Source organism: Pelmatolapia mariae, linkage group LG1 (genome assembly GCF_036321145.2).
Source record: "Pelmatolapia mariae isolate MD_Pm_ZW linkage group LG1, Pm_UMD_F_2, whole genome shotgun sequence".
Classification (NCBI taxonomy): Eukaryota; Metazoa; Chordata; class Actinopteri; order Cichliformes; family Cichlidae; genus Pelmatolapia; species Pelmatolapia mariae.
In genome coordinates this window covers 18,762,501-18,777,105 of record NC_086227.1, presented here as the reverse complement: position 1 = coordinate 18,777,105, position 14,605 = coordinate 18,762,501, and the positions used below count along the sequence as shown (strand labels likewise).

At 40.4% G+C, this 14,605-nt stretch overlaps 1 protein-coding gene across 1 annotated transcript in view; it reads right to left on the bottom strand.

Annotated features, from left to right (window-relative positions):
- mettl15 (methyltransferase 15, mitochondrial 12S rRNA N4-cytidine) overlaps positions 1-14,605 on the bottom strand; it is a 57,584-nt gene that overhangs the window by 20,423 nt on the left and 22,556 nt on the right. Inside the window, exon 3 of the mRNA XM_063493888.1 lies at positions 2,464-2,600. Within this exon, the coding sequence (XP_063349958.1) occupies positions 2,464-2,600 (137 nt within the window). The remainder of the gene's footprint in view (positions 1-2,463; positions 2,601-14,605) is intronic.

The window sequence follows — 14,605 nt, the reverse complement described above, 5'->3', positions numbered from 1 at the left end:
AAATGCCTAGATGAAATCAATGTAGGTCTCCAAGGTGTTGCTAATTTTTTCAGTAGTAAAATAAACCAAACAAAAGTCAGCATGTTTTATATTGGTTAAAAATTACACCTACGTGAAGCTGTTGTGGGGAGTGGTCTGTGGCGCCGCTACGGGGAGGCTGACAAAACAGAGCGGCATCAGCAATTACGCCTCACCTGCATTTAAGAGGAATGAACTGGGTTCTATTGTTGTGTACCTGTGGCTGGCAGCTGCAAAGCTGCAGCTGGGTGTTAATCTCGAAATTTCTACTTTATTCCCAAAATGACAGTTAATATTTAAACTCAAACACCGAGCTGACAGGACAACTAAAGCGGCCTCTGCCAAATACAAAATGCTGTGTCTGTTTTTTGGACACTTATTGTAGTTTTAACGACCAAAAGTAATACTGCCAATCTGTTAGAACACTAACGAACAAAAATATCCTGTCTGTGTGTGGGTTTGTTTGTTCATATTCATTAATCCTAATTGAGGGAAAATGTTTCATGAATTGTCATATTTTTAACTTAAAGTCATATCATCCAGCCTTAGCTGTAGATGAAAACATCTGCACCAACCAGTACTGTTGTAACTATTGTTAAAAATGGATGCCTCTTAAATGATTGTTTTTAATTTTCCCCCCATTGCATTGAAAATTGTATTAAGTATTGAGTATTTTCCAGGGTATCTCTACTGTTTGAAATTCTAGTATTGTAAAAATCCTAAAGGAAAGTGCCAAATAATTCATCAACATGTTATTATAGGCTCACCTTTAATTGCAGATCTGACAAATCTCCAATGTAAAACCTTTAAATATAATTTCATTTCATGTAGTGGTCTTCAAACAAACAACAAGAGTAAGAAAGAGTGGAATAAGAGTGGAAAGGAAAAAATAAAAGAAGAATCGACTGAATAACAAAAGCAGAAAAGAGCTACAGCCTTAGAGGAGGGAAACTGTTCTTATGAAAACATTTTAAATAAGCCAAATAAAGACAGAGAGCCAATATGTGCAGGTAAACTCTAAGAAAATGGGCTTCATGTGTCAAAGCATTCAGAGCCTACTACCCATGATGTGACAGGCAACATGGCACTCGGTGTAAATCAACAAAGAGCACAGAGTATGCAAACAGTTCAGATCTCACTTCATATCAGTCAGTTTCACCATATATGTACATGTAAATCCAATGTTTGACTTTTCAATGACGCGCTGTGCCTTTTCAGATTTATAACATGTACTGTGGGCACAACTACTGCAGAGCTTCGAGCGGAGGGAAGTCATAGCAACAAGAAGAATGATGCAGAGAATAGCAAGGCTCAACATGCAGGAGACAAATCCCATTAAGTACACGGGTGAATATTATTCAGGGAAAAGAGATTTACCTTCATAAGCTGACGCTTTTGAAATGTTTGGACTTGAAATTATTCTCTTTGTGCTGTAAAACTGGGTTCAGACTGACACCGAAACTCAACAGTTCGCACTGAGGTTAGACTTTCCTCAAGACACGGGAGTGCAGAGGAGACAGAAAATCCTCTAACCCTGTTGTGTGGATGCACTGTGTGGGCTGCCAGGGTCTTTTACTCAGGCTTCCAATAATATTGGTTAATTGCTAGATTTCTCTAGCCTCTCTCAACTTGTATCACGAGTAGGCGTGGAAGAGTTTACAGCAGGGGTATATTGCTGCTGACAGAATACAGTGTTCTCATTCACTCTCTCTCTCTCTTAATTGTCATTCCCCGCTCACAGGCACATTTCTCTGGCAGATTCCCTTGAGAGAGGTTTCCCCAGAATCTACGTAAAAGGATTCCTTCCCACGCCATGGTCTTAGGAACATCTTATTTTCATCCACCCGCGCTTTGCTCATGCACACACACACACACTCCCTCTCACCCTGGCATTGTGTCCTTGTGTCTCCCTGCTCTCTCTTATATTTTCATTTTCTCTCTCTTGTTTTTTTTTTTTGCCTCTCTCTCTCTCTCTCTCTCTCTCTCTCCATTTTTAACCCCCACACCCCCCACCAGTAACTTATAGATCCTCTGTGGGAGGTAGCATCTCCCTCACACAGCAGGCGTGGGCCCTTACTCTGACAAATTACATGCTGGGCCCACCAGCTTTGCGTGGGGGGAGAAAAGCTTTAAGTTAAGAAGGAAGAATGGCTCTGATTGGACAGTGGAACTCAGGGGCTGTATCTTGGCAAGCAGTATTTGATCGGGCTCAGGGAAGAAGTGAGAAAGTACAGGGAGAGCTGCAACACCGTATATCAAACCCACAGTATCCTTTAAGAAATGACCACAAACCACACACTGCTTAAAACTGTCAAGCTGTCAGCTATAACAACAAAAACTGATGGCAAAACATTAGCCATGATAAGGTATAAACATTTGTCTCAACAGTGTGCAGCTTGAAGCTTCAACTTTGGTCTAGTTGATCTTTCTCAATAAATCACTTACAAGTGTTCCTTGGCTAACTGCTGGGCCAGAGAAATTGCTGTGGGATCTCGATCTAAGGCCAGGACCGTGACTTCGGGAACTGTGCTCAGAATTGCTTTGGTATGACCACCACCTCCAAATGTCATGTCCAGCACCACCTACATGTGAGAAAGCACAAGAACAGTTCTCACAACATGACTCCATATACGTGAATCATCTTTTATCATCACAATGTTAGTTCATCATTTAAGTGTTTAACTCACGGTGGTGCACTGACATGTGTCATGCATAGGCACCCACATTTTCACACATTGTCACCTTCGATTTTAGTCTGTGACACCATCTAGATCTGTATGGTAAAAAGTTCTGATTGGGGGAACTCCCCAGCCTCTTTATCAAGTTTAAAGTCTATACCTCAAGAACTATGGTACCAACAACAATAGGTGAAAGAGTGTGTGTTTATCCACATAACTTTTGAAGCACTTACCTGATTTTTAAAAATGAGGTCCAGGTTTTATATCATCAAACACATTTTAATACTACACAAAGATTACCATGGTAAATACAAAATGCAGTTTTTTACATGATGATTTCATTAATTAATTGGGGAAAAAAGTTAACCCAACCCACCTGGCTCTGTGTGAAAAAAGTAATTGTCCCCAAAACCTAATAATGGGTTGTGCTAACCTCAGAGGTAAGAACTGCAATCAAGGAGTTGTTCATAATGTGCAATGAGTCATTGAGTTTGGCCTCATTATCCTTGCAGAATTGTTTGAATTCTGGGTAGGGGGAGGGTTTTCGATTAGGAATGGGCTGTTTAAATTCATGTCAAAACATCTCAACTTGATATAAGTCCGGACTTTGACTAGGCCACTCCAAAAGACTTTATTTTGTGTTATTTTTCCATTGAGAGATGACTTGGTGGTATGTTTCCCTTCATTGTTCAGTTGCATAACCCAAGTGTGCTTGAGTTCAGGAAACAAACTGATAGCTGGACATTCAGGATTTTCTGGTAGAAAGCAAAATTCATGGTTCCATTAATTACAATAAATCGTCCAGGTCCTGAAACAGTAAAGCAGTCCCAGACCATCACACTACCATGTTTGACTGTTCAAGTTTTGCCTCATTGTTCCCAAGAGTATTTTCCCAAAAGTTTTGGCGATTAACATTTGGTCAGAAGTGGATTTCTACTTGAAATGGTCTCATGGATGCCATTTTTACCCAGTCTCTTTCTTATTGCAGTATTATGAACACTACCTTAACTGAGGCCTCCAGTTTTTGTTGTTCTGGGCTCTTTTATGACCTCCTGAGTCATTGATGCACTCTTGGAGTAATTTGGTAGGCTCCTGGGTAAGTTCACCACTGTTTCAAGTTTTCTCCATTTGTGTATAAGAGCTCTCACTGTGGTTCACTGGAGTTCCGAACCCTTAGGAATGACTTTGTAACTCTTTCCAGACTGATAGATGTCAGTGACTTTGGTCCTTTTTTAACATCTTTTACCCTTCTTCACTTTGTCAGACAGGTTCTATTTAAGTGATTTCTTGATCCAACAGGTCTGGCAGTAAGCAGGCATGGGTGTGGCAAGAGAAATTGAACTCCACTTTACAAAAATGTGATTAGTCACAGTTAATTCATAACTATGGGGGTCAATTACGTTTCACATAGGACTAGTTTGGATAATCGTTTCACCTTAATAAATGAAATTATCATTTAAAAAGACTTAACAAAAAAAAAACCAAATCATTGTGCAAGTGCATTATAGCTCAGACCAAGCCTTCAAAAGAATTCATTTGAATTTTTCACATTCAGTTCGGGGCAATCAAATTTAGCAATAAAGACGTTAAAAAGGAAGTGATTTCACGATAATTACAACACAGGGTGTTGTAATTAATAAAAAGTATTTTTCCCCCATCATGGAATAACAACATTAAAGCTAAAATTTACATAAGCCATAAGTTCAAGGTAAACATGCTCAGTATATACATATAAAACTAACATTTATCCAAGGTATCCTGTACCTGGACTTGTTTCAAAGTAAGGTTGGGCGATATGTAAAAGTTTTCCAACCGACAATCGTCAGTCCAATAAATGACGATAAAGGCAATATACATGTGCAGGCGCAGACTTTTTGATGGGTGGAGCTAGAGCTGGGCGATATGACCCAAAATTCATATCTCGATATTTTTTAGCTGGATGGCGATATACGATATATATCTCGATATTTTTTAGCTGGATGGCGATATACGATATATATCTCGATATATTTTTTTTTAAGCCATAAGGTAAGAACAAAAAGAGAGTTCTTAGTCAAAGCTGTGTCCCAGATGTCACACAGGCACTTTTATTAACATACAGCGTAGATGTACATGAAGAAATTACTCAAAAATAAATTATCAGCATTTATTAAATAATAATGCTCCATAAATAAAAGAAAACAATGTTGTTTTTGTGCATAACAAAAAGCTTACAATTGTGCAGTCAAAATGTAAACTAAAAGACGCTGAGCATAATAACAAAGACAGATTTCACAGCTGCACTATTCCCAAGTTCTACTGCGTTACTGACAGCCTGGAGTTTGAAATCCTCTTTGTAACCATGTCTCTTAACAGGTGCCATTTATGGTTCTTATACACACAATACGGTAATATTACGTTGAAGCACAGTACATACAGTGGGGCAAAAAAGTATTTAGTCAGCCACCGATTGTGCAAGTGCCCCCACCTAAAATGATGACAGAGGCCAGTAATTTGCACCAGAGGTACACGTCAACTGTGAGAGACAGAATGTGAAAAAAAAATCCATGAATACACATGGTAGGATTTGTAAAGAATTTATTCGTAAATCAGGGTGGCAAATAAGTATTTGGTCACCACAAACATGGACAATCCCTGGCTCCCACAGACCTGTAACGTCGTCTGTAAGACGCTTTTCTGTCCCCCACTCGTTACCTGTATGAATGGCACCTGTTCGAACTCATCATCTGTATAAAAGACACCTGTCCACAGCCTCAAACAGTCAGACTACAAACTCCGCCATGGCCAAGACCAAAGAGCTCTCGAAGGACACCAGGAAAAGTATTGTAGACCTGCACCAGGCTGGGAAGAGTGAATCTACAATAGGCAAGCAGCTTGGTGTGAAAAAATCAACTGTGGGAGCAATCATCAGAAAATGGAAGACATACAAGACCACTGATAATCTCCCACGATCTGGGGCTCCACGCAAGATCTCATCCCGTGGGGTCAAAATGATCATGAGAACGGTGAGCAAAGATCCCAGAACCACACGGGGGGACCTGGTGAATGACCTGCAGAGAGCTGGGACCAAAGTAACAAAGGTCACCACCAGTAACACACTAAAACGGCAGGGAATCAGATCCCGCAGTGCCAGACGTGTTCCGCTGCTGAAGCCAGTGCATGTCCAGGCCCGTCTGAAGTTTGCCAGAGAGCACATGGATGATACAGCAGAGGATTGGGAGAATGTCATGTGGTCAGATGAAACCAAAGTAGAACTTTTTGGTATAAACTCAACTCGTCGTGTTTGGAGGACGAAGAATACTGAGTTGCATCCCAAGAACACCATACCTACTGTGAAGCATGGGGGTGGAAACATCATGCTATGGGGCTGTTTTTCTGCCAAGGGGACAGGACGACTGATCCGTGTTAAGGACAGAATGAATGGGGCCATGTATCGTGAGATTTTGAGCCAAAACCTCCTTCCATCAGTGAGAACTTTGAAGATGAAACGCGGCTGGGTCTTCCAACATGACAATGATCCGAAACACACCGCCCGGGCAACAAAGGAGTGGCTCCGTAAGAAGCATTTGAAAGTCCTGGAGTGGCCTAGCCAGTCTCCAGACCTCAACCCCATAGAAAATCTGTGGCGGGAGTTGAAAGTCCATGTTGCTCGGCGACAGCCCCGAAACATCACTGCTCTGGAGAAGATCTGCATGGAGGAATGGGCCAAAATACCAGCTACTGTGTGTGCAAACCTGGTAAAGACCTATAGTAGACGTTTGACCTCTGTTATTGCCAACAAAAGTTATGTTACAAAGTATTGAGTTGTATTTTTGTTATTGACCAAATACTTATTTGCCACCCTGATTTACGAATAAATTCTTTACAAATCCTACCATGTGTATTCATGGATTTTTTTTTCACATTCTGTCTCTCACAGTTGACGTGTACCTCTGGTGCAAATTACTGGCCTCTGTCATCATTTTAGGTGGGGGCACTTGCACAATCGGTGGCTGACTAAATACTTTTTTGCCCCACTGTATCACTCCGCGAGGCTCCACTACGGTAGCCGTAATGCTCCGACAATCCATCAAGCAGTGCGGCTCCGTAGCTTACCAAAGTCGTACTAAAACATTTTTTGACAAATTGCTGAGTGCCATGTACCACATAAAATCGGTTCGCGGTCAGTAAGCACAACCAGAATTCATACATAAGGCGCACTGTCGACTTTTGAGAAAATGAAAGGATTTTAGGTCGTCGTTAGCGTGGTAAGCTGGTTAGCGCGGTTAGCTCACTAACACGTTGACGCCGTCCAGCCCCACGCACGGGGCGATCCGCGGTAACTCGTTAATGGAGATTTGCCGTGTCCATCTTGTCGTTGCCTGCAGGTGAAGCTATGGGGGAGGGGGAGTTGTGTTCAGTGAAGGAGAGAGGCGAGGCCCAGTAACGCAGCGTAGAGACAAAAATGGACGAAAGAGAGGCAAACTTGCGGCTCCACAAGTATAATTATAACGTAACATATACTATATCGATATAAACGATATTGTCACATCTTATATCTCGTATGAAAATATATCGATATTTTTAAAAAACTCGATATATCGCCCAGCTCTAGGTGGAGCAATGTAATCATGCGTGGATTTGCGCATTTAGAATTTATACATTTTGTTTGGAGGGAATATTTTACCTTCTTTTCTTGTTTGTTTCAGTATTAATATAGATACTTTTTGGATTCTTCATTTATTTATTGATTTACTTATTTATTTATTTATTTAAGAAGGCAGTTGCTGTTTGTTTCCCTCCCCACCATTGTGTTTTTTTTTTAATTTAAATAAAATGTTTTTTGATTTTTTTCTGAACATAGGCTACTGCCTTTCTTTCTTTCTGTTATGAATTTGAGTAAATAAATCGCTGCATTTGGGCGCACTCTGAGGAGGGTGCATTTGTTTGCAGATGGAAGAGGGTGCCATTAAACAGCCCTATTATTTTTTCCATTGACTGCTTCTCTTAGCTTCAACCAACATTATTAGCAAACTTACTAATGGGCAAATAAATAAATCGCTCTTCTAAAAACGATCGGTGAAAGGCTCAGCCTATCGTTGATAGTCGATATATTCGTCCAGACGCCCAACCTTATTTTAAAGCCACAATTATAAAGGCCTATAAGTACCAAAGTACCTCCTGATCATAATGAAATAAATGTAATTTCAAAATGTCTCAAACTAAAGGGTAAAAGCTGGCCAAAAACCGAGACAGAGAACCCTGGACTGTCCAATATTTTACCATATCTTAACCTTAATGTCGGCAAATATCTCTCCAAACTATGTCTGAAAAATGTAGCTTATTGAACAGTTCGTCATGTATACATTATAAATAAACAATACAATATTTTTCCCCAAACCTTATTCTGCAACTTTCTTGGCTGTGACAGGGAACCCACACTCAGTGCACCAACAAGCCTGGGAGCACAACCTAGCCAGTCAGCAGGCAAAATTTTTCTTTAGCACAGTCTTTAGCCTGTGGCAATAACACTGTGTAAACTGTGACTGATTGACAATTTCTGGTAAACTTAGTGGAGCTTTTATTAGAAGTTTAATCATTATGAATGTGGTGGTTAGCACTGTCACCTCACATTAAGAAACTCCTGGGTTTGAATCAAGGCTGGGCCTTTCTGTGTGAAGTCTGCATGCTCTCACTCCGTCTGCGTGTGTTCACTCTGGGCTCTTGATGTGAATGTGAGCGTGGATGGTTGTCTGTCCTGTGCCAGACTGGTGACCAGTCCAGGGTGTACCCCGCCTCTCACACCATGGCAGCTGACCCGGAAATGGATGGATGGATGGATGCTAATCCAGAAATTCCAGATGAAGATCATTTTGGACTTGTCATTCCCCGCTCACATCTGGACTGCATAACGCATACATTTTATATAAATATATAAATATAATATATATGTTAATAAATAAACATAAATGTTACTTAAGTCATATAAGGTGTCTGTTTCACTGAAACCAATAGCTATTCTTTTGCTTTTAGTCCCAAATTCACACAGAATTATCACCTGACTTTGTAGTTTCGATCGGTTTTACAGAGGGCTTTAGCATCTTTAGTCCACTGTTTTGTTTGACGGCTCAAAACTTCGCTGAACTTTAGTTCACTACCCCTGCAGGAAATCAGAGTCATTTTAAACAGCAGGAGGCAGCTGTTTTCAGCAACAAAGCTCTGATAAACTGGATGTGACGATGTGCTAATGCAAATGTATTCGTGTTAGCCTTAGAGCCTAAATTATACTGTAAGAACCTTTTGGAAAGCTCTTATGCATTTGACTTGATACTTGCAGTTATGGAAATGCCTGAAAACAAATATAAACACTTCACCAAATCCCGTAATTCAAGGTAACTGAACCAAAATTAATGGAAGTGCTGTTATTATGTTAATGCACATGACCTTAATCCTCACACAACAGACTCTTTCATCATACAACCGCCTTGATGAAGAGAACACTCCCAAGTCGCTCCCATAGGAATCTTTCTCATCTCTACCAACCTTCTTATCAATCCAATTCAAGAGATTACCTGATTAAATAAAGACCATATATGTACTGTTTATCAGTGGTGAAGCAAACTTGACATGCATCATCATTTCAGAAGCTATAGACACATTCAGCCTGCAGTTTCCAGTTAAAAGGGTTACTCACTGTTTTGTCTGTCCTAAAGAGATCTTAACCTCAGCCTTTTTTTTAACTTATAAACCTCTTTGCTTTCTTTTCCCTTGATATTGCAGTGTTCTGCTGATAGACAATAATTGTGTCATACACACGCACACGCACACTAGTGCTCAGCATGCATGTACAAGACACCATCAGACAGGCCCTAATGGATCATGTCTCATCATCAATTTAGTTGTGAAGTCATGGCCTTAACAGTCAGCTCAATCGCTGTTAGTGCGCTCTTTGTTTCAAGTGCAGCAGGGAAGCACTATAGTAATAAGGCTGCAGGAATCCCTGTAAACCAGAAGAGTCAAACTCAGTTCACGGGCTGCACGCAGGCCGATTCGATCTCCACCACTCCTTTACAGTATGAGCTGTTTTAACAAAACTAGGTGCAGTTTCAACATTATGTCTATTCAATCATTCTACTTTGATCACAAAGAAATGCTATAATGCATCAGCAGGACACAGTGGTTTAACCACCTTACTTTGGCGTGGTATGAAAAACTTCTTTGTCAGTAAGAAGACTGTAAAAGTGAGGATGATTCAGACCTCTGACTCGGATTAAATTAACAGTTCAGACAACCAATCTCATGATGTGATCCATTCTTAACAACTTATACCCTCCTTTCTGCAATTTTCACACTTTTCAGAGCCAGCCTGGGGACCAGATTGGACCTTTTGGCAGGCCAGAACTGCTGTGAAGTCACCATACACTACCTGCAAACTGTTTCGTCGACGAACAGTGTCTTTCGGTTCTTGATATAAAAAAAGACCAAGTCAGAAAGATGAGAAAGTGAAAAAACTATTGCCTTGATTTCATTGTGATAATGTTTCTCAGTTTTTTAGCACACAAGTTTCTGTTTGCTCCATAAACCAACTCTTATTCTATTTTACTTTTTTTTTAAAGCACTGTAACAGAAGACAAACAAAGGAAAATTGTGCTTGAACGTTTGTTAAAAATATTAATCATTGACTTCAAAATAATCTCATATGTGGATGTCAGTGGTTTTTTTTTTATTTTATTAATCAAGTATTGAGAGTGGGGCAGTCAGGAAATGTTTTACGCAGGATATATGTAACGCTTATCGACCATTCTGCGGGGTCTTTGCTGTTACCAGCTGTATCAAATAAATAAGACATGCAAAAAAAAGAAAAGTTTTCCTATCCAGACATTTTTCCTTATATATTCTTGACTGAGCCTGCTACAAAAAAAGGAAAAAAAGAAATCACAGCCTGTTCAATCAGTGTCTGAATGGTCTGAGACTGTCTGAATAATTTGCTGGATTATCTTTTACTTTTCATCTTCTACATGTCTGCTCCGTGATTTATTATAATGTCAGCAAATGGTAGGGAACAGATGTAAAAGGACACAAAAGGAAATGCCAGCTATTTCCCACAAAAACATTAAACATGTCGATCGATAGTGACGTTGAAGGTGGGGTGTGTGCGTGCATGTGTGAGGGAAGAAGTGATCAATGGCGGTTCCCTCTCCTTTCCAGCGCACAGCAGCAGATGGGGAGGGGGTGTGGGCTAGTGGGATGAGTCACACGCATAATGAACTTGCCTGTTGTGCTATTCAATACAAAAAAGGAAAACGAAAACAGAAACACAAACAGCAAAAGTAGGCTGGCTTTTATCAAACAGTCGACACAAGCAAACGGGAGACAAACTGGTCCTCTGCTGGAGGGTGAGGCACTTGTCACAACAATCTTTTGTCACATCTTGAGGGAGCTGTGGCCAAAAGAACAAAGGTAACGCTGATCTATTTCACCAGTGGTTCAAATGACAGACAGACAGCTGATGCTCAATATTCTTAGAGGCGGTTAGCTGGAAATGCAAATGCTGAGTATTTATTCTTGTTTGTATAACTACTGCACCAAGCACAGACACTCCATCTGTATAAGGTTCAGCGAAAGTTTCGCCTCCTTCACACACAGACAAACACACGCATGCACAAACCAAATAAAGTAACCTAAAAATTGAGTGCATGTCCAAAGGAAAAAAAAGGAAGCCTTATCTTTACAAGGTCATTTACAAGGTAAACTAAAAATCTGGTTCCTATGCTGGAGGGATAACAAGCTTTTTCAAACGACCTGAATGCTGCTGCAAAAAAGAAAGAAGGGGAAAAAAAACCTCCTCCCTCCCTTTAAAAAAAACCCCCAAACCTGCTACTTCTGCCACCAGATGGACACAAGAACTTCTTGAAAAGATTTGGTGATAATAGGTTTGGCGTTTGCAATGATGATTAACACCAAACTTGGGAATGACTCATTCACAATATTTTATACCGAGGGGTTTTCAGCTCAGGCTTTCACCTAGGCCATGCCTTTTGCAGAGAATGCGGTAGATTGGAATCAAACCAGAACAAGACGCAGGTGATTCTCGGTAATGCAATGCCAAGAATGATCTTTAAAACAAAATTACTTACTCCAAGTCTGCGTTTCGTACTTCGTCTGGAGTGTGCAATATCTGCCTTTCCCAGCAGAGGGAACAGGAGAGTTAGGAGTGGCCGAGTGGTGCAGTCCAACAGTGAAGCAGCAAGGTGCTATAATGCAGGACACCTCAGCAGTCATCCCACAGCATTTTTAATGAGCACTTTTTTTCTCAAAGTAAAATGACAAATGCTTCATCAGTTCATATGGCAAGTCAAAGAGAGGTATTTTACATACATGTCTTAAAAATAAAGCTTTTGCATCAAGCAAACAAAAAACAGCTCGTGCACCAGTATATGATATCCTGGCCATGTGGAAAAAATGGGCCTCATCTGAAGCTTTCTTATGGCTGAATTCATTAGGAAAAGACAAACAGGAACCTGAGAGAAGCCTGAGTACTCACCTAAATCCTACTTGTGACTCCCCAGCCCAGGTCAGTTACAGTGGGGGATCTAAAATGTCATTGAGGGGAGTTTTTTCAGATCTTGTTACACTAACACACAGACCATTAGGGAGACAGATACACAGGTACAGGATCGCTTTTCTTGTCGCGTCCGTTGCCATGGCAAGAGTGGAGGTAACCGGTTTGCATTTCTTTCTCTGTCACACAAAGTTCATGGCGAGACACAAGTGTGCCCAGTTTTAGCAGGATGTTTGCAGGATGAGAGCACAGAATGATTCATGTGGAAACCCTGATATAATCAGTGGTAATAATGCGGGATTTAGTGGCTGTAGAGAATAGTCCGATGGCTACACATCTGGCCAATGTGCACTTGACTGGACATAAAATCTCACTGCTATGTTCCAACTGTATCTCACGCCCGAACCTCCGCAGCACAGCCTCAAACTGTCTGTTTCATTACTGCTTCCACACACGTTTTGACTTTAACTTCACCAGGTAGGAGGCAAATGTGTCCAACACAGATGGCCAGTGAAAGCAGACATGAGATTATGTTGATGGCAATCACTCATGTCTGACACACATACATGACTCACCTACCTAAACTTAAAGTGGACTTAACATATGACAAGTGGACTGAGAGTGAGTAAAAAAAAAATATATATATATATATTTTTTAAAAGTGTGGGTGAATGAGTGAGCGAGTGAGAATGAACAAGTGATAGGGAAGCACAAAACTGTTGACAAAACTCTTTGCCAGAGGGCTCCTGCCTCTGCCTCTGTGTATGTTGAACTAATCTCTCTTTTGTTAAAGGAATGCTGCAAAGTTACAACAAATACTTTCATTCCTCATCTATTCAGCACCGCTTGTCCTCTTTTGGCACAAGTTTAAATAAATGTGCTCGAGGAGGTATTTCAGCTAGTTAAGACAAGACACGTCTATGCGCACAAAAAACAGCAGTAGTTCATCTGCCAACAAAAATACCCATCTCAAGTTTGTAGGTCATTTATAGCCTGAGAATGAGCAAATCATGTTAGAGGCACTTAGAAGATATCAAGAAGGCCAGACTTTTTCAGAAGTGCCTATGCAAGGTTAAGTATCCTTTTCAGAAACACAAATTAATGATGGGAATTTTGTAAAGAAAGGAGAAAAAAAAAGTGGCACAGCAGGGGACAAACTTTGTCAAAACTCAGGCAAGGAAATTAACTCATGACGCTATTCCAGTGGCATGAGGTTTGGGTTTTGCTCTTACTTTTAAAGGATTAAAAGCTAAAATATAAACTATTACAGTTCTGTTTGCTCCATTCCCTTGCTTACATCTAGCATCTAAAAATGTGAGAGAAATTGGATCCTTAATGGATGACCTTTATGCACAGCTGTTCAAACCTGGTCTGGTCTAATCTATTGGCCAAACCCTCGGTCTTCCTGTGGTCCACTTTGGCCCAAAGTTAAACGTCAAAATGAATAAACAGATTATCTCCATTAAATCTTGCTGATAGTCCTGAAACAATGAATTTTACTTATCTAAATGTCATCATTTGTAAATGTCTAGATAGTATACAAATAATAGAAAATGACTAACAAGGTGAAGAGCATGTAGAAGTAGTAAAGTACTTCTCATTTACATTTAAGAGACATTTACACTTATCTTATTGTGACCATTATAACTATTCTAGATTCCAAAATGACTACATGGTGTGTTTTTAAATACACTCATTTGCTATTTGATTAGATACACCTCTATCTAGGAGAATGGTCAGCCTGCTTTGAGCTGATAGAAAGGCAACAGTAAAGAACTACTCATTACAAACCAGGTATGCAGAAGAACATCTCTGAGTACACAAACATCAAACCCATGGCTACAACAGCAGAAGACCACATCAGGTCCTGCAAGCTAACAACAGAAAATCGATGCTACTGATTTGTCCTGGCTCATCAAAACTGGACAACAGAAGATTGGAAAAAACATTACCTGGTCTGATGAGTCAATTTCTGCAGCCAGATTAAGATGGTAGAATTTAGTGTAAACAACATGACAAGGAAGGTCATTAATATACCCACCTTTGTATCAGTGATTCAGGCTGGTGGTGTAATGGTGTGGGACATATTTTCATGGCACACTTTGGTCCTGTTAATACCGACTGAACATTTTTAAAAATACACCACAGTCCAACTGAGTATTGCTGCTGACTATGTCCATTCCATTAGGACCATAGTGTCTGATTGCTGCTTCTAGCAGGATAGCGCAAAGCTCAAATCATCTCAAGCTGGTTTCCTGTACTCAAATGGCCTCCACAGACACTAGATCTAAGTCCAACAGAGCACCTGTGGGATGTGGTTGAGCAGGAGATTTGCATCAAATCTGTAGCAGCTGTGTGATGCTGTCAT